At 66.5% G+C, this 18257-nt stretch overlaps 4 protein-coding genes across 4 annotated transcripts; 1 reads left to right on the plus strand and 3 right to left on the minus strand.

The window, feature by feature from the left end:
• Positions 1-857: 857 nt before the first annotated feature.
• EMIHUDRAFT_101496 (hypothetical protein) lies at positions 858-1655 on the minus strand (the record flags this gene model as incomplete). The annotated part of the gene is made up of 1 exon (XM_005774021.1): positions 858-1655. The coding sequence occupies one exon, from the start codon at positions 1653-1655 to the stop codon at positions 858-860; it is 798 nt and encodes a 265-aa protein (XP_005774078.1).
• A 5561-nt stretch (positions 1656-7216) lies between these two features.
• On the plus strand, positions 7217-8743 carry EMIHUDRAFT_207625 (hypothetical protein; the record flags this gene model as incomplete). The annotated part of the gene is made up of 4 exons (XM_005774022.1): positions 7217-7543; positions 7616-7948; positions 8150-8389; positions 8603-8743. 4 exons carry the CDS (start codon positions 7217-7219, stop codon positions 8741-8743), a joined length of 1041 nt encoding a protein of 346 aa, XP_005774079.1.
• Positions 8744-9830: 1087 nt separating this feature from the next.
• On the minus strand, positions 9831-10349 carry EMIHUDRAFT_354790 (hypothetical protein; the record flags this gene model as incomplete). The annotated part of the gene is made up of 1 exon (XM_005774023.1): positions 9831-10349. A coding segment is annotated over exon 1 (202 nt), but the record flags the coding sequence as incomplete, so codon positions are not given.
• Positions 10350-12292: 1943 nt separating this feature from the next.
• EMIHUDRAFT_65231 (hypothetical protein) lies at positions 12293-12688 on the minus strand (the record flags this gene model as incomplete). The annotated part of the gene is made up of 1 exon (XM_005774024.1): positions 12293-12688. A coding segment is annotated over one exon (396 nt), but the record flags the coding sequence as incomplete, so codon positions are not given.
• Between the last annotated feature and the right edge of the window lie 5569 nt (positions 12689-18257).

Here is an 18257-nt window from a genome sequence, read left to right on the forward strand (position 1 = left end):
GGGCGGCGCGGCGGCGGCGGCGCCTGCTGCTGCCGCGCCCGCCGCCGCTGCCGCCGCCGACATGGCGCCTCAGCAGCTTGGCCGACCCCGGCGAGGCGCCGCGGCGGCGGGCCTCGGGGGCGACGGCGGCGGCGAGAGGCGCACGCGGCAGCGCCGCTAGAGCGGCGTCGGGCCGCGTGCGCGCGTGTGTCTTCTGCAGCGTTGAACGAGGCTTGTCTCGTCTCGAGTCCGTCGCGTGGTCCCCGTGTCTCCCCGCCCCCCCTCCCCCTCGAGGCGCGGCCGGGAGGAGCCTAGGGGGGAACCCGTCTGGGGCGGCTCTCCCGCGCCGCCCGCGCATGGCCCGCCGCGCTGCTGCCGCCGCGCTGCGCAGCCCTCGGGGCCTGTCCGAGGGATGTAGAACACCCGAACGGAGGGCCCACTCGTTCACGGCGCACTGCGCTCATGCGCTCATGTTCGGTCGCACTCCCCCCCCCCCCCCCTTGTCTTTTGTTTGTGGGGTCGCCCCCTATGCGAGAGAGTGTGCGAGAGATTGGCTGCAGCGGCTTGGACGCGCATGCGCTGCCTTGGAGAGCGAGCGAGCGAGAGAGAGAGAGTACTTTAGCAGTACCTTCCTCTCCACCAACCCTGTCGCCTGTGTGGTGTCACAGTGTGCGGTGTCTGCCTGTCTCATCTCGCTCCGCGCGTGGCTGGGCGCTTTTTCGTTCTTCTTTTTTGAGAGAGAGCGCGCCTTTGATGTTACGAGGCAGCAGGCAAGGCGCGACAGTGGCGCGACACACACAAGACACACTACACAGGGGCGAGGCAAGGGCCGACAGCGACAACCCCCGCGAGCCGCCGGCTCTCTCTAGACCGCGGACTCACCCTCGGCGCGCCTTCTTCGAGGCTGGAGGCGCGGGCGCGCCGCCCCGCGCCTCCAGTGCAGCTGCCAGCGCGGCCTGCGCGGCCGCCACCGACTCGGCGGCGGGCACTCCGTTGCCGTCGGCAGAGACGAGCAGCCCCGGCTGCGCGCCGCGCACCGGCCCGATTGCGGCAGCCAGCTGGCTGAGCAGGCTCTCGTCTTCGTCAGAGGCGTGATCGCGCGCCGACGAGCGGTCGCCTCCGGGCTCGTCACCCCCCGCCAGCGCCTCGCCCCACAGCGCTCCGATCGCGTCGGCGCGCGGCAGCCGCTCGACAGCCTCCAGCTCCTCGGACTCCTCCCAGCCGTCCGACTGGAGCAGCGAGCCAAGGCCGCCGAGCGCGTCCGAGGCGGCCGCGGTGACGACGCGCAGCATCATCAGCGCGTTGCGCCCCGCGCCCGCATCGACGTACGCGCGGACTGTCGCCGCCAGCGCCGTCGGCTCGAGCTCCTCGAGGCGCGCCGCCGCCGCCTCGGCGCTCAGCGGCTTGAGGACGGCGGCAAGGACGTGGTACGCGAGCGAGTCATCCGCGGCGATGGCGCGCAGCAGGAGCATGTCCTTCTGCTCGTGCGTCAGCACACCGAGCAGCGGCGTCAGGTCGAGGTTGTCGCCATCGCTCGAGCCGGGTGTGTCCGTGGCGGAAGCGGCGGCGGGCAGCGGCGAGGAGGCGCGGGACGCGAGCTTCTCGTGAATCGCAGCCACGTGCTTGGAGAGCGTCTCTTCGGAGCCGAAGATGGCAGGGCAGTGTGGGCACTCCATTATCTGCACGAAGGGTGGGCACGTCGCAGCGGGTCCCCGCCTTTTTCTCCTGGCACACAGGTTTTGAGGTTAGGTGTATTAGGTTTGTTGTTGGCAAGTCACTCACAGGTACTCACTTATCCTCCACCGACATTCGAGAGTGGAAACACCAGCTGCGACGACGCCGTCGACGGGAGGCTCCATCCAGATCGACACGCTCTCGTCCTCTCGATCCTGACGCTCCTGGTCATCTGCTTCATTCATCTCTCTCGCCGTCGGCACAACCGTCGTGCTTGAAGAAATGCGCCAGATCTACCGGAGCAAGAAGCGAGCCTTCCTCCTCGCGCCATTGTTAACACCGTGGGAACGCACCCCGGCTCGTGCGCGGCCCCCTCCCGACACCGGGAGCGGTGCTCCGGGGGCACGCCCCCCCCCCGTGCACGCCTCCTCATATGGCAGCGCACGGGAGCGTGCTCCGGGGGCACGCCCCCGTGCACGCCTCCTCATATGAAATGCACACTCCCGCCCGAGGGACGATCCGCCGAAATTCGGACAATGCTCTTTCCCACGCCCGCCACATGACGCCCACCGCCGCCGCGTCGGTCGGCGCGCGCCGACGCCGACCATCACCACCGACCGACGGCTCGCACGGCCGTGCGGTGAGCAAAAATTTGGGTCGCTGCGCGCCTGCCGGATGCTCTGCGACGTCTGGACGCTCGCCAACCATCGCCTCTCTTCGTCGCCGATCTCGCCGACGCCGCTCGCCGCTCGCCGCTCGCCGCCGCCCTGCCCTGCCCTGCCAAGCCCTCGCACAAACAAACCAACACACACACACACAACACACACACACATTCACACACACACACAACACACCCTGCCCTCACTCGAGCGCCCCGCGCCCTCCCGCCCCACGCCCTGCGCCTCACGCCTCGCGTCCCACGCACGCCCCGCGCCCCGCGCCCCCACGCCCCTCACCTTGCGCCTCACGCCTCCCTCCCACCCTCTCAGGCATTTCTCCTCCCTGCTGCTCGCCGACTCCTCCTCCCCCCGCATGACCGACGACTACCCGTCCTTCGGCGACTCCTCCCTCCTCGGCACCAACGTCTACTACCCGTTCGCGGCCCGGTGAGGGGCGGGAGCGCAGCCATTCCAACGGCTGGGAAAATTTCTGAACGGCCGTGCATGCGTCTGCATGCCGGACGGACAACTAAGAAGGTCCCTCGCTCCCGCTCCTCTCTCGGAAGACGCGCGCCGGCCTGGGGGACTCGCTTGCGATCCCGTTCCAGCCAGAGGCCGCGTGAGGCGTGTGGGACGGTGCACGCTGGGGCTCGGTCCCAAGTGTGCGCTGGCCTCGCGTCTCGAGGGGAGGGCGGCTCGTAACTGAGGTCCGCCGTCAGAGACAGTCGTCCTCGCCTCCCTCCGACGTCCTCTACGAGGGGGGGACTCCGAACGGCCGAGCATGCCCTCGCATGCCGGACAACTAGGTAGGTCATAGACCTCCCCCCCTCTCCGAGGGCAGAGGCTGCCGCCTCTCGGATACTCGGCCATTCCAACGGCCAGGCCGCTCGCTTAAGGCTGATTGGCTAGACGAGCGGTCTACCTCCATGGGGCTGTTGGCACGGGGGGAGGTGTCAATCACGCTCCCGGGACGCCGGAGAGATCGGGTTGGTCTCCCCCGCCTTCAGCCCTGACCCGACGGGGACGCCATCACCCTCGCCCAGGGATCTACAACGCTGTCTTAAGGTCCGACCTGTGGGCTCCGGCCTGCGCTCGGCACCGGGCACCGCCTCGGTATACAAAATGCGCCTGCGGGCGGACCCTCACAGATCACAGATCACACTCCCGCCCGGTTTTCATACCTCCTGTATCGGAGTTTTGCGCTATTGAAGAGGTGTGAACGTGAACAGAGTCATACCAGCACCGTGGCTCGTTACGGCACGCATGGGGGGCCTCCCGGACGTATGACCCTAGCCCAATAAGTCCCACAGAGCACATTTCGATTTTTGACAGAATTAAATGCACTGCCCCCGCACGGTACTAACTATCGTAGTTTTGTGCCGGGTGCCCTTCACCGGGCACCACACCGCCGCAAGACAGCCCGAAATTAGCCTAGCAGCGAGTGGGCATCGCCTGCCGGTCGGCTGGGCACGAGCCAAGCACTTGGGCGGCCGTCAACCGAGTCCGAGCGGCGCCTGAGGTGGGTGCCACGGCGTCTGCACGAAGGCGTGGCAGGGTGAGGATCCAGGAGTGGTGAACACCTCCCCGTCGGGCGCGCGGCGCGCCGGATGGTCCGCCGAGGCCGCAGCCGCCCCGGCGGCGGCGATGGGGGCGGCGGGGCCGACCCGGCCGGCGTTTGTCGGCTCCACCTACAGAAGAGCAGTCTCTGTGGGTCGACGATACTAACTCGGTAGTAACGCGGAGCGGTGCTGTGCGGCGCCGAGTTGTGCGCGAGGCGACCTCCTGAGGCTACCTGAGCTGGCAATGGATGCCACCAGGACGCACGGCTAGCAGGAACCAGTCTGGCATGCCCTGCTGTGGAGCAGAGCTGGCTGGCGCACCGGCGATACTAAATCAGCGCGCCGCGAGAGGCGAATCTGGGCGACTTTGGAGGCGCAGTTCTCGAGCTTGCCGTCGACGATTGATGTCGGGTAAATTGTCACTGCCGTCGGGGAAGGTCTTCTCTCAGCAGGCCGAGCGCCGTGGCCTGGCTCGGCTCGCCGCGAGTCGCGCCAACACGCCAGCGGCATTGTACGGGATGACGGTCGCCTCGCCATGTCGATCTCCGCGCACGCGGCGCGCTCGACCTCCGCGGTCGGCTGCCGCAAAAGCGGCTGGCTCACGACAGCGTTTTGCCGGTTGTCGGGTGGGAGAGTACATGTCGTCTGGAGTGTGGCGTGTACCTAGTTTTGATCGCGGCAATAAAGCGGTCGAGACGACGAATAAGCGACCACTCTCTTCCCGTGACCTCCGCGCAGCGACGGCTCTTTTCGCACACAGCACGACACGCAGCAGAGTGGCACAGACGGCAAGAATTTCTCTCTCGCCTGGCTTTGAGAGCTACGCGCGCAAAAGCACCCCCAATCCCGGCGTGGTTAGAGCGATCGCTTGATCGAGAGTGCTGATACTTATGTCTTATCCCGGTCGTAACCCGGTATTGAGTATTGAGTTTGGTTATTGGTGTATCACACAATCTGGCAGGGATGCACGACGCACGCCCAGGTACGGCTGTAGGTGGATGGCTGTGTGTGGTTGGTCACGAGAGAAAAGCAGCAAAACAGGATTGCTTTTGATGCCTTGCGGCGTTCCTCAGTGATTGCAAAGGGGGGTTTTGTGTTGCTGACAATCCTGTCAAGCCTGTGCCGCGGCTCCTTTTGTACCAGCACTGCCGCAGCACCACAACAGCGTCGAGTTTCACGCTTGTGGCTGTTTACTGTTTAGATCTTGATTTTTCCAACATCCCCGGCCGGGCCCGCCATCGCAGGATGCAGGGTGTGGTGACCACAAGGGCCGGCGAGAGGTAGGGCACGTACGTCCGTGGAGGTAGGGCAGGTCGGCCCGGCGGTGGTGGGCGCCCGCGGGTGGGGTGCGCCGTTCGTCATCACACCGATGGTGTGATGTTACACATCAGTGTGTAGGTAGGTAGGTAGTAAGGTGAAGAACAGCCAGGCTCGGACTGGACACCAACGCGGTATGGGTGGACGCTGGACAGATGATGACGACACGCACGAGCGACACACAGACACAAACAAGCTCACAAGACACACAGCCAGCTGGCTGCCACACACCCAGTGTGTGTGTGTTAGACGTGAATTCACAGCAAGACGCATGAGCAGTGAGATCTAATCTGGCTTTCCCGTCGTCTAGAGACGATGAAGGCTTGGGTGGCTGCGCTCGTGCTCACGGTGGGCCTGGAGGCCTCCGCCTTCTCCAGCCAGGCGGAGGTGGCAGTCCCCGTCGACCAGCTGTGCGCTGCCCTGGTCAAACTCGGAAACGAAGGCTGCAAAGTCGCCACCCCGGAGGGCAGCGCCATTCCGGCGTGCGTCGGCGAGTTCACACCGTACTCGGGCGACGGCATGATGAGCGTCACTGCCGCCACGGCTGCCCTTGCAGCCCTTCCGGATGGCCTCGTCGATGCGCTCGGAGCGGTCGACCTCGAGGCGAAGTGCGTGCGTGACCAAGTCCTCAGCATCACCGACGGCGAGGGGCAGGACGAAGCACCGCCATGGCACGCGTGGCGACCGTATTCAGAGCTGGGATCTCTGTATGCCGGGCTATACAGTAGCCTGCTTGCCTGGATCTCCGCCTCGCGGCTCTACATTGCTCAAACCGACCGCGATACGCTCATTGCTCAAGCCAACACCTTCGCGAACATTCTCAAGGTCTACGAGTACTCGATCAGCGACTTCCTCTTTGACGTCAGGATTAGGCTGGACTATGTATGTGCACTTCGACATGGTACATGGACATGGAGCGGTGCGCGCGCCGTGCCCCGCAGCCGCCCGTGCGCACGCACTGACCTGCGCCTGACATAAGTGCGCAGGAGGGCGGACAAGACCGTGTACACGCAGATGAAGACCATCCAGGACGCCTAGCTGTGCCGGGCCGAGCCGCGCACGCGCCGCGTCTCACCGTGCCGATCCTTGTGCCAGGCCGGGCCGAGCCGCGCCGCGCCGTGCCGCGCCGCACTGGGTGGGGGGGGAGGGGGGGTGAATGGGGTAGAGTGGCCGAGCCGAGCCGAGCCGTGCCGCGCCGTGCCGCGCCGCACGCCGCGCCCGGCCGCGCCGAGCCGCGTCTTTAACTCCTGATGGACGGTCAACCGGTCGCCAGGCCGTGCTCGTAGTCGCGGGCCGGCCCACCCGAAGCGAGCCGCCGTTTGTCTCTCGCGCGGCGCCGCCTCCCGCGGCTCGCCAGCCCTTCGCTCCGGCGGCGGCCTCGCGGCCTCCATCGATCGGCCAGCGGGCAGCGGGCCCCTGCCTGTATATAGGAGCGAGCACGCCTGCAGCGAGTGCGGCGATCAAGCCGAGCCCTCTCTTTGAGCAGCGGTGCGTCCGCTGGGTTGTAAACTTAGGTTCGCCTAGAGCCGTACAGTTGTATGTATGGGGCGCCGTAAACGAAATACGAAAGAAATACAGATACAGATAGAACCCCCACAAAGGAGAGGTTGCAGCGAGAAGCGGCGAGAGACTGCGAAAAGAGATACGAGGAGGCAGACCCCCCAGGGTGGGCGACGGCTAGCGCATCACACCCTCCTCTCCTTAAAATCCCGTGTGGTGGCGGCGTGCCGTTCTCCCATCCCTCCCTTGGGTTGTGTGTTTTCTTTCTTTCTTTCTTTTAAAGGAGAACGGAGCCCGCCGGGGGAGAACCCCGTTACGACCCCGTAAACTAGTACCCAATCCCGGATTGGTCAGAGTGCTCCTGCTCGTCGCGCTCCCACTTGCCCCCATCACGCCCTTCCTCTGCCGGGCTCAATGAGCTGTGAATGGTGAATCGCGTTCGTCCATGACCGGGTCCTGAACCTGTCAGGCTTGCGGCGGCCCATCGTCGTCGGCGCACAATCGTCTAGCCGTGGCGACCCAATAACCATGATCGACGAGAAGCCCTTCAGCGACGTTAGGCGCGCTCGCTTCGAGCGGGGCGGCAAGCGGGCGTGGCTCGGCAAGAGCGTCCGCCGTGTCGATCGCTACGAGGCGACCTCGCATGCCGACAAAACAGCGGAGGTGAAGCCCTCGAACGAGTGGAGCCAAGGATGCGTTGGAGACGGAGAACCTGAGAATCGCCGCCTCGTTTCGGCCCTCGAGTGCACGCTTGACGACATGCCGTGCACGCTCGACAAGGATGGGGCGTGGGAGTGGCTTCCGGCGCTGCTCGCGGAGCATGCCATCCAGCCCCCATCGCTCGTCAAGAGCAAGGTACGCGGCGCGTCGACACGCTCGAGCCGTCTCTCAACAGCCGTGTACACGCTCGAGGCCGTGGCGGAGCAGGTCGAGGTGCGCCGCGAAGGATGTCCGTCTCGCGCGGAGGCGCGACAGGCGGCGGCGCGGCGCTGCCAGCCTCGCGGCGGCGCAATCTACCGCATGCGCAACAAGAGGACGCCCGCACCGTTTGCCACGCCGCCGTCCGAGGCGCCCGAGGGCGTGCAGGGGGCGCTGCTCACGCCGAAGAGGGTCGGTGGGCGCGGTGGGCGGCACGCCTCGGCCGCGGTGGTGCGTGCCAACCGGGTGGAGGCAGCGTGGGACGTGGAGCGAGCAGGCGGCGTGGGCACGAAGAATGCGTTTATCGAGATCGACCTGGGTCAAAACTGCGACCTCACCGAGGTCTCGACGCAGGGCCGCCACCCTCCGACGCGCACGTTCCCGCAGATTCGCCACGAGCGGCGCGCGGCGCGGCGGGCGTTGGGCGGGGGCCGCCCCGCACGCGCTGCCTTCGGCGACGACGACGCGGTTGGGTACGCCGTCGAGGGGCGGCCTTGGTGGAGCCTGTCGCGGGACGGACCGTACGAAGGACCCTTCTGGGAGGTGCTCGCCATCGGAGAGGGCAGCCTGGCCGGCTCGCCGTGGGCTGCGTCGGGCTACGCTGTGAGCCCGCCGCCTCGCCATTACACCGATCTGCAGTGGGTGACTCGGTACGAAGTCTCGGTGCGCGAGGCGGGGGGGCGGGCGTGGCGCTCGCTCGGCGTGCACAGGGGGAACGACGACGCCACCTCGGAGGTGGTGCACTCCCTCTCGCAGTTCAAGGGCGGCGTGCGCGCGCGCTTCGTGCGCTTCCGCCCGCTCGAGGCGGTGGGCGGCGGCGCGATGCGCGTCGGGGTCTACGGCCGTGCGGCTCGCGCTGGCGACGGGCTCGGCGACGCTCCGAGCACGGCGGCGAGGATTGGCAGCGGCGGTGGTCGCGGCAACGGCGGCGGGGGAGATGCCGAGGGGGCGCAGCTCATTAACTACGAGCTCGGGCTTCCCTGCACGCGGACCGAGGGGCGCGCCTACGCCCCCAAGAGCGGCAACAAGTGCGGCTGCGCCTGCTGCCTCCGCTATCCGCCCCGGCCCTCGCGCACCAGCCGCAAGGCGGAGCTGCGGAGCGCGGTGAACGGCCCTCGCTGCGAGGAGTGTGAGTGACCGGACGACGTGGCTGTCCGTATATATTTCTGGTTTGTGAGTTCATTCTCGAGCCTGGGGACTCCCCACGATATCCCCGCGCCAAATCTAAGGGAAGCTAGCGCTAGCATCTAAAAGGCAGAGAGAGCTCTATCTATCTCGTGTCCGATCCGAGAGACGGCGCCGAGAAGTGCGCTGGCGCGAGCGGTCCCAGCGAGTGGAGGTTGCAGCCCTTCCCAAGGGCACTTAGCATTCTCGGTGAGCTCAAAAACCCGCGTCGCGCGGCGGGAGCGGTGCGCGGTGCGTAGCCTTCCAGTATCCACTCGAATTCAAGGGCGATCGCGAGAAAAAAAACGAATGCGGGGGCGGCGGGTGTGCGGCGGGTGTGCGGGATGTCTGTGTGAGCCCGAGAGCGATATGCCATGTCGCCTTGCGTTGTTTCATAACATCGAAGGCTAAGCTCAAAACGAATTGAACGGCGATCGCGACGCGAAGCGTCGCTACCAAGGTACCAAGGTTCCGGCTCCTTCGCCGTGTGAGGCCAGCTCGGCCGAGCCCCGCGGCGCATGTGCGCCGCGGAAGCTGCTCGACAGGCTGCGGGCATCGCTGCGGCAGAAAGCGCCCGCCCTCTGCTTTGCTTTCGCCCGCGTTTTACGACAACTTTCGGTTTATCATAGCCGCCGAACTTTACCTCGCTGTTTCTTTATAGGCGTCTCGCAGCTGCGTATTCTCGTATTATCTTCGAGTAGTTGCGTGGGGGCGGTATGTATTCTCGTATCAGTAGTGAGTGTCGTGTCCACTAGCTCCGAGTAGAGGGTGCGTTCTGCAGTTAAGGGGAAACCCGGTACACGGAACTATCCCTCGGAGACCCGTGTTATGGCCCTGCGAACGCGCACCCCCGGGGCTAGGGCTCTCTAGCCCGTAACCCGATCCCGATCATCCGGCCCGCTGGGTGCGCTTCTTAGCTCCCCGGCCCTGGATGTGAGGCTGATAACTGCACTCCAAGTGCTCCAAGATCCCCCTTCCTTTCGTGTTTCGAGCTCTTCTCTTGCTGCACGTCGCCGCACTTTTTATCAAGCACTGCTATCTTCCGAAGCACGAGACCACGACACGACACACGACTTACCGACATTCTGACTCACTGACAAACTATCTGCGCGAGATTCTCTTCTGGCTACAACTCGAATCAGGCTCTCAATAATGCACAAAAATGTTGAACGATACTGTATGACCGCTGGGCCCGAGGTCGGGTGGCGCCAATGCGCGGGTACCGAAGTGCGAAGACATACGTAAGCAGCAGCAACAGCAGCAGCAGTAGTGAACAAATAGACATCGAGCATTTCACTGCAGGAGCAAGGAGCGGCGGCGCGTCGGCAGCAGCGGGCTCAGCACGCCCCAGATGTGCTTGAAGTTCATCCGGCGCTCTTCCCAGGCGTGGATCTCGCCGTTGCCGCACGGATCGGCGCCGCCGATGCCCTCGAACGGCGCGTCGTGGCAGCCGCGGTTGACGACGCCGGACGCAAAATCGACGAGGCTGTGGTCGCTCGGGTCCATCCCGTTGTCCACCCAATCCCTTAGGACGTCAAGGTACCTTTCGCCGCGCACGTCGTACGGCTGCACGTCGTTCAGCCAGTAGAAGAGGCCCGAGAACCAGCGCAGCTCCGGGTACTCGGGCTGGCAGATCGCGCCCGGGTTGGCGCAAAAGTCGACGTCGGGGAAGAGGGCGTCCTTGCCGCGCTGCGCCGCCTTCTTGCCCGCAAAGTAGTTTAGCTTGCCAAAGTTGCACACGCCGGTTGTCTGGATGGCGCCACGACCCCACCAGCAGCACCCCTCCACGTCGGTCCGCGCCTCGCTGCCGACGTTCAGCTCGGGCAGGGCGGAGTTCTCGCAGCCGCCCGCGCAGCTCCGCCACGAGCCGGCACGCTGGTTGTCCTTGTCGAGGCAGCAGGTTCCGTCCAGCAGGCAGGCATCGCCCGTGCCTTGGTCGACGGAGCCAACCACGTACGACGGGTAGTCGGGCGTGCTGGCCAGCACCTCTGCCGGCACGCTCGCGGTGGACGCCGCCGGGCCAAAGTGGATACTGCCGCGCGCCATGCTCCCGAACGGCGCCGCCCACTCTTCGGCCTGGTTCCAGCTGGTCCCTTGGGTGGGGCACCATCCAGACACGTCCCACCTGGGCGCCTCGGGAACCGCCGTCCTTGGCGCGCAGAAGAGGGGCGGCGGCGCGCCGTACCACTGCGCCGACGTCTGCGCCACCACCACCATGTCGGGGTCGACGGCGCACTGGACCTCCTCGGGCGGGACTGTCTCGCCCGTATCGGGGTCGAGCACGCCGCCGGCGGGGCAGCTGTAGCTCTGGTAGCTCTGGCCGAGCTGGCCGCACGCCGCCGAGGCGGGGTAGATCTCGCCCGGCGAGCCGCCCTTGGCGCTCACCATGTCGAGGGCGCTCTGCTCGCTCCAGTTGTTCTCGTCGCAGGCGTCGTACTGGATCGTCTCCTGCATGGTCTGCGCCAGGAAGGCGGCGAGGTTGGCGAGGCCGACGGCGTAGTCGCTCGAGCCGGCGGCGCTGGCAAAGAACGTGCGCCCCGCCACGCCGCGCGTGGCCATCTTCTCGAGCGCGCCGACCATGTCGGCCCAAAAGTACTGCTCGCTGTCCTCCCAGCAAGCGCCTGTCGGCGACTCGATGTTGCAGCTCGCCGACGCCGTCGTCTTGAGTTTGCGGAACTGGTAGGGGCTCATCGAGGATAGCGCGAGTACGAGCGCTGCAGCACCGCCCTCGTCGCCCCCGTCGGGCAACGCGGCCGGCGGCGGCGGCGACAGCGAGACCGGCGGCGGCGGCGGCGAGGCATCGCCGCCATCGGGCAGCGAGGCTGGCGGCGGCAGCGGCGGCGGCAGCGTCGCGGGCGGCGGCAGAACCGACCCCTCGTTCCACGCCTCGATGGCCCGCAGCAGCAAAACGGAGGCGCTGTCCTCGGACGCCTCCCAGAACATCAGCCCAGCCAGACCCGCCGCGCTGCCATAGCGTGCCTTGATGGCGATCGACTCGGGGTCGTCGTAGGTGATGAAGGCGGGCCGGCCGTTGCGGTACCCATGGAGATACGGCACCTTTGCGGTGTCGGACCAGCTGCGCGTGAAGCCAGCGAAGCGGCTCGAGATGATCTCGTCGTACCGCAGGATGCCCAGCTGCTCCCCCCCGTTGGGCGGCTCCCAGTAGGTCCCCGGCCCGGGCGTGGCGCCGGACCCGAAGAGCTCCGTCGTGCCGTACCACGAGCGGCCGTACGATGGCATGCCCATGGCGAGCTTGGAGGCCGGCACCGCGGCGGTCCACTCGGCCACGCCCCACGAGATGTGAAAGTCGGGGTCACCGGGATAGGCGGGATCGGGGTAGAGGGGCGCGAGGTGGCCGGTGAACTCGTTCCAATCGCCATTGTAATCATACGTCATCAGGTAGATGCAGTCGAGCACGTCGGCGAGCGCCGCCTTGGGCGCGATGCCCGTCACGGCCGGGCTCATCCCCATCGCGATCGACAGCTCCTTGTGCTCCGTTGGGTGCGCCACGTCCAGCGCCCCGCGCAGCATCTGCAGCAGCAGCACGTAATTCTCCCAGTCGGCGGGGTCGACGCCGTTGCTGTCCAGGCCGCAGCAGACCGGGTACTCCCAGTCGAGGTCCAGGCCGTCGAAGCCGGTCCGGTCCAGAAGCGCGACGGCCGAGCTGACGAGGGCCTGCCGGTTGGCGTGCGTCTTGCTGCAGGACGAGAAGTGGGTCGACTTGGTCCAGCCGCCGAGCGAGAGGATGAGGCGCAGCGTGTGGCCGAGGCTGGCCTGCTCCTCGCGCAGGGCGACAAAGGCGGCGATGTTGCCCTGCACCGTGCGGCCGGCGGCGGTCTGCGAGAGCTGGTAGTCGGCCCACTCATCGATGGACGCGGCCCGGCAGTCGGACGTCACCTCGTAGAATGCGTAGTGCATGTGCGTGAGCTTGTCGACGCGCACGTCTCGAGGGTAGAAGTTGCGCCCGTACACCGCCCACTGCGCGTAGTACTGCACGACGCGGGGCGGCGAGGGCGGCGAGGGCGGCGAGGGCGGCGAGGGCGGCGGAGGAGGCGGCGAGGGCGGCGAGGGCGGCGGAGGAGGCGGCGAGGGCGGCGAGGGCGGCGGGGGTGGCGCGTTGACCGTGGGGGGCGGCGACGGACCCTCCCCGCCTCCGCCGAGGCAGCCCTGGGTGCAGTAAAGGGCGGGGCAGTTGGGAGGATTGTGGTTGCAGTTGCTGTCGCACCAAGCGTCGGTGTAGCCAGCATGGTAGCCTGTGGACAGACACTGCCCCCCTCCGCTCGCCGGCGGCGGCGGCGGCAGTGGCGACGGGGATGGCGACGGAGAAGGCGGCGGCGGCAGTGGCGACGGGGATGGCGACAGAGAAGGCGGCGGCGTCGTGACGGTTGGGGTAGGCGGAGGCGGCATCGTGGCGGCTGGGGGTGGCGGCGAGACCAGGCACTCTGGGCAGCCCGCACAATTCTGAACCCAGTTGCACTTCTCCTCCCACGGTCTGTAACAGGAGGGTGGCCGGGTGGGGGTTGGGGTGGTGCTTGCGCTCTGGCCGGGCTGGAGCTTGGGTGAGTGGGGTGCAGGCGAGGTGGGTGGGTGGGGGGAGTCGGAGCCAGGGCGGGCAGGGCGCGCACTTTGGATTGTTCGCGCACCAACGTTTGCAATTCGGCGGCAGTGGCGCCGGCGGCGGTGGTGGCAGTGGCGACGGGGATGGCGACGGGGATGGCGACGGAGAAGGCGGCGGCGGCGTGGCGGCTGGGGGCGGCGGCGGCGGCACGCTGATCGTGGGTGGCGGCGACGGGGACGGCGAGGGCGGCGGCGAGCTCACTGGCGCTGGGGCGAGGAGAGGCGGCGGTGGCGAGATGCACGACGCGTTGACTCTCACGCAGGCGGTCCCGTCGAAGAGCTCGCCGCCGGCAAAGTCGCAGAGGGAGCCGACAGGGGGGAGCGGGAGCGGCGACGGCGGGGGCACGGCGGCTGGCGGTGGTGGGCTGGCGGCCGCGGGAGGGGGAGGGCTCGCGACCGCAGCGGGAGGGTTGGCGGCTGCTGGCGGAGGCGGAACGGTGGAGTCATACGGGCCGGGTCCGGGCATGGCGCAGCCCGTCGGGCCCGAGTAGTCGGCGCTCTTGATGGCGATGTCGGCGCAGTTCCAGAACGCCTCCGGGTACGCCCCGGGCGAGTTGCCCGTCTGGTAGTACCACTGCAGCACGCAGCGCTCGCAGACGACGCCCGGGGGAAGCTTGAGCACAAGACTGTAGTCGCGAGAGCCGGCGTTGCTCACCTTCTCGACGACGTAGCGGTCGGTGTTGGCCGCCGGCGGGCTGCAAGCACCGCCGCCGTTGCAGCACGAGCCGTGCGGAAAGGGCTGCTGCGCCCAGTCAGGCGGCGAGTCGTCCGGGTGCCTGGAAACAGGGAAGCAGGGGCGGTGGAGGCGGTGGGGGCGGCGGGGCCGGCGGAGCAAAATCGAGAAGGAGGAGCGGGGCGGCCCTCACCCGCCAGAGTTTCTGCACTTGACCGAGCCCGAAACGCCGGCGTAATCGGTCGCTAATTCATACTCGTCGGTAGATGGGTCAATCTCGAGCACATGCTCGTTGAGGAGGTCCTGTGAAATGTCCTGCGTATCGCCCGCCGGCACAGCTAACCGAAACTCGAACCATCCCTTGTGGTAAGCGGTCAGACGAACGGTGACGGCCATCGTGCCTCCGCTGACAAAGGTGCCTCTGGCCTCGGTGGGGCCGTAGAGCGATCCGGCCGAGAAGTGGTTGGCGAGCGTACCACCACACAGGTCGCGGGTGCCTGGGTTGGCGTGGCTCGGGTTGCGGCCGCCGGCGGACAGGCTCTGGGCGTTGCCTATCCCAGGGCCGTAGCTGCCTCCGCTCATACCCATCCACATGGTCCATGTCTGGCCTGGAATGGGTCCATTGCGGCGCTGTCGCGGTGCCGGGCACGTCAGGAAGCCGTGAGCGGCCGCGCCGGCCGCGAGGCAGAGCGAGAGGAAGGGAGCTCGGGAACCAGGCATGTACATGCTTGCTTTTTGCAACGGCCGCTGTGTTGGTGATCTCGGTCATATCTCGGTGACACGCTCACCAATGTGCGCGCTCAGGTGAGTTTATTTTTTTGTGTGTAGCTCTGTAAGGGTCCGCCCGCAGGCGCATTTTGTATACCGAGGCGGTGCCCGGTGCCGAGCGCAGGCAGAGCCCACAGGTCGGACCTTGCTTGAGACAGCGTTGTAGATCCCTGCCTGGGCGAGGGTGGTGGTGTCCCCGTTGGGAGGGGGTTAAGAGGTGTTCGCTTTCCACCCACTGTGATTTTGTGTGAACACTGTGTCTTCCTTGCCAACAACAAACCTAACACCAACTCTCTCTTGACGCCCTCTCGAGCAGCCTCGATCCTGAGGAGAGCGCGGCCGAGCGTGGCAAGGACGAGGTGCTGCTGAACGGCGCGAGCGAGGTGGTGGTCGCCAAATCTGCCTTCAAAAAAGACGTTGAATCTTCCTCGGCAGGCGACTTGCTGCATCGAGCACCGCCTGTCGCACGGCTCGTCGCTCACAATTTTTGCCCCAACAAAACCGGGCGTCTGCTTCAGTCGCAGCTCAAGGGCGGTGCTGTTTTGCTGCGGATACGAAAAGTCGTGGCCCTCTTGCAGCTTTGGGCCTGGGTCACTGGTCTTCACGTACGCGTAGACATCGGCGCCGAGCCGTGCTGCAAAGCGCTCAATAGAGTCAATGGTGCACCAGAAAGTTCGCGCCACACCTCCAATGAGTAAGATGGCCCCGGCGTCCGTCTTTGCCGCAGCACTCATCCGCTGACGCAAATCCAGGTCTTTCAGACGTGGCGCCGGACCCGGTGCGCTGTGGCACGGACGCTCTCTCAAATACAAACTCCAGGGCGGGGGGAAGCCGTGTGTGCGGGGTAACCCGCGCACGGGGAAGCTTCACGGGTTCGAGTCGCCAAACATTAAGCAGCGGAGGTGTGCCGAGGGGGACCGGGAGGCGGTAAGCCGTCGTCGCCCGGCGCTGCATGCAGCACCGTGGCGATGGCGCTAAGAGGTTCCTCTTTTCCGCGCCCCCCCCGCAAGGCGCGGAGAGAGAGTCGTGATTTCTTGTTGGTCTTTAAAAATCTCTCTCAAGGCGCGCGATACACATAGCCTCTACTATTAAAATGTGTGTCTCGCGCCTTGCGGGGGGGGAGCGGAAATGGCCCTTTCCCTGCGAACGCGCACCCCCCAGGGCTAGGGCTCTCTAGCCCGCAACCCGATACCGATCATCTGGCCCGCTGGGTGCGCTTCTTAGCTCCCCGGCCCTGGATGTGAGGTTAATTAATGACTGCACTCCAAGCAAGTGCTCCAAGTGCTCGCAGGTGCCTGCCAAGCGGTCGTGGGCTCTCAGGTAGGCTCCTGAGAGCGGTCGCACACTGCTCGGTACCCCCCCTGCACATCTAAAGCCATGGACGACCCCCCCCCCCCCCCCCCAGCGGCAGAGCTCTGGCTGGGGGGTGCTGACCGATCTCTGTACAGACAGCTGCAAGTAAGTAGCGTTCCAGCGGCGAGAATTTATGGTAGGCACCAAAACAGTGGTCTCACGGCGTACCCTCCTACTGCCAGCCAGGCGGCGCGGTGAACACAACCGCCTCGAGCTTATTGCGCCCCCCCCGCTTTAGACGATAGACGATACGTACTTGGACTCGTGGTTGTTGGTGTCGCCCTTGCTATATCATTTACATCAACCCCCCTTACCCGTGCTCCCGAGCCCGCGACCCGAATCCCGACCCCGATCCCGACCCCAATCCCGCGACCCCGGAAAAGCGGGTGCAACCTTCCTTCACACGATCCGTTCGATCCGCGCAGGTCACTGCGTCTGCGACGCAGGAGTCCTGGCCTCCTGCGCGCACCGCGCTGCAATGGGTCCTCGTCAAGGCCGGAGACCCATCATTGCCGGACGATGAGTCAGTCGCTCAGGTCATCGCGCAATACGGTCAAAGCCTCGCCTTCCCCGCCTTCCCCGCCGACGCTCCTGTACGACAGCATTGGCTGCTATTTTTGCCGACAATCCCGAGCCCAAATCATTTTCGTTGGCCGCCCCAAGAACAAGGAAGAAGAATTTTCCCAAGGAAGAAGAAAGCCCAAAGGATGGGGGCAAGACGTTGCCCCCCCCCCCGCCCCCCCCCCCCCCTCCTGGTCGTGCGTCCGAGTCACGCAGGCGTGCAAACGGTTAGCACATGGCGTGTCAAGGTGTCACTCAAGAGCTTTATCGGGACACGTCCGGGGCGCGTCACCACAGGCGCGACGACAAGCAGCGCCACTCGGGCCGCATCGGGCAGGGCGAGTGGTGCGAGGGCGTGTTTGTGTACCAGAGCCTCAGCGGGCGCGGCTCGAGCATCTCCTTCGAAGGGTCGATCGACTTTGTGCCCGGCTCGCTCGAGGCGCCCGCCGGCGAGGAGTTCGCCGTCGCCGTGCCGCGCTTCCCCCTCCTCGTCGGCATGGCGGACGAGTACCTCTTCTGAGGGGTGCGCCTCTTCTGAGGCGCGGCGCCTCTCCGTCGGGGGTGGTCTCGGGTCATCTCGGATGATCTCGGGGCATCTCGGGCGCGCGCCGCGCCTGAAGCCGGCCGAGGTAGGAGGGTAGGGAGGGGGCACGGATGGGGGGGAGGGGGCTTTAGAGCGGGTTGTGCCGCGCGGGAGGGACGCACGCTGCCGCGCCCTTGGGGCTTAGTTTGGAGCCGTCGTCTGCGGCGACCCTAGAGGCATGGAGATTGCGGTGGGGTGCGAGAGTTGTTTCCGCGCGAATGCACAAATACCAAAAGAAAGAAAAAAGAAAGCAAAAGCGGAGCTCACGACCCCACTGAGCAGAAACCTCCCCGAAACCTCCCCGAGAAGGGGATCATATGTGTATGTCCATGAAGGGGATCATGGCGTCCCCGATCAGCAGCGCCACCCGCACGGCGAGCAGCAAGGACGCGTCGTTCGCGCGCGACGACGACGCCAAGCTCGTCCCGCCCTCGCGCTGGACGTTCATCAACACGAAGACCGAGGTGAGTCCCCGCCCCTCCCTCGCCCCGCCCCTCCTCCCTCAACACCGTCGAGAGCTTCAGCCTTGTGCCTTTTGTGGCTGCGCCGCACCTCTCCCTCCCCCTCCGGCCACCCGCCCCGAGCAACGCCGCCCACCGCCGCCCGCCGCCGCCGCCGCCGCCGCCGCCGCCGCCGCCGCCGCTCACGCCCGCCCCCGCGCGCCCCAGGCGCAGCTCGACGAGGCCAAGAAGGAGAAGAACAAGGCGCCGACCAAGGCGAAGAAGAAGGACTGCGCCGCCGGCGTCGCCAACGAGGCTCGCCCCCACATCCGCCCCGCCTGCCTTCCTGCGCTGCCATCGGCCAGGCAAGAAGGCGCCGAGCGGCAAGCCGCACGAAGAACTCGGCGATGCCGCAATGCTTAACCCGCGTGCAAAGCACGCTACAAGACACAGAGGGCTACTCAAACGACTCGTCAAGACCCTTCGCTCGGC

Source organism: Emiliania huxleyi (genome assembly GCF_000372725.1).
Source record: "Emiliania huxleyi CCMP1516 unplaced genomic scaffold EMIHUscaffold_32, whole genome shotgun sequence".
Lineage (NCBI taxonomy): Eukaryota > Haptophyta > Isochrysidales > Noelaerhabdaceae > Emiliania > Emiliania huxleyi.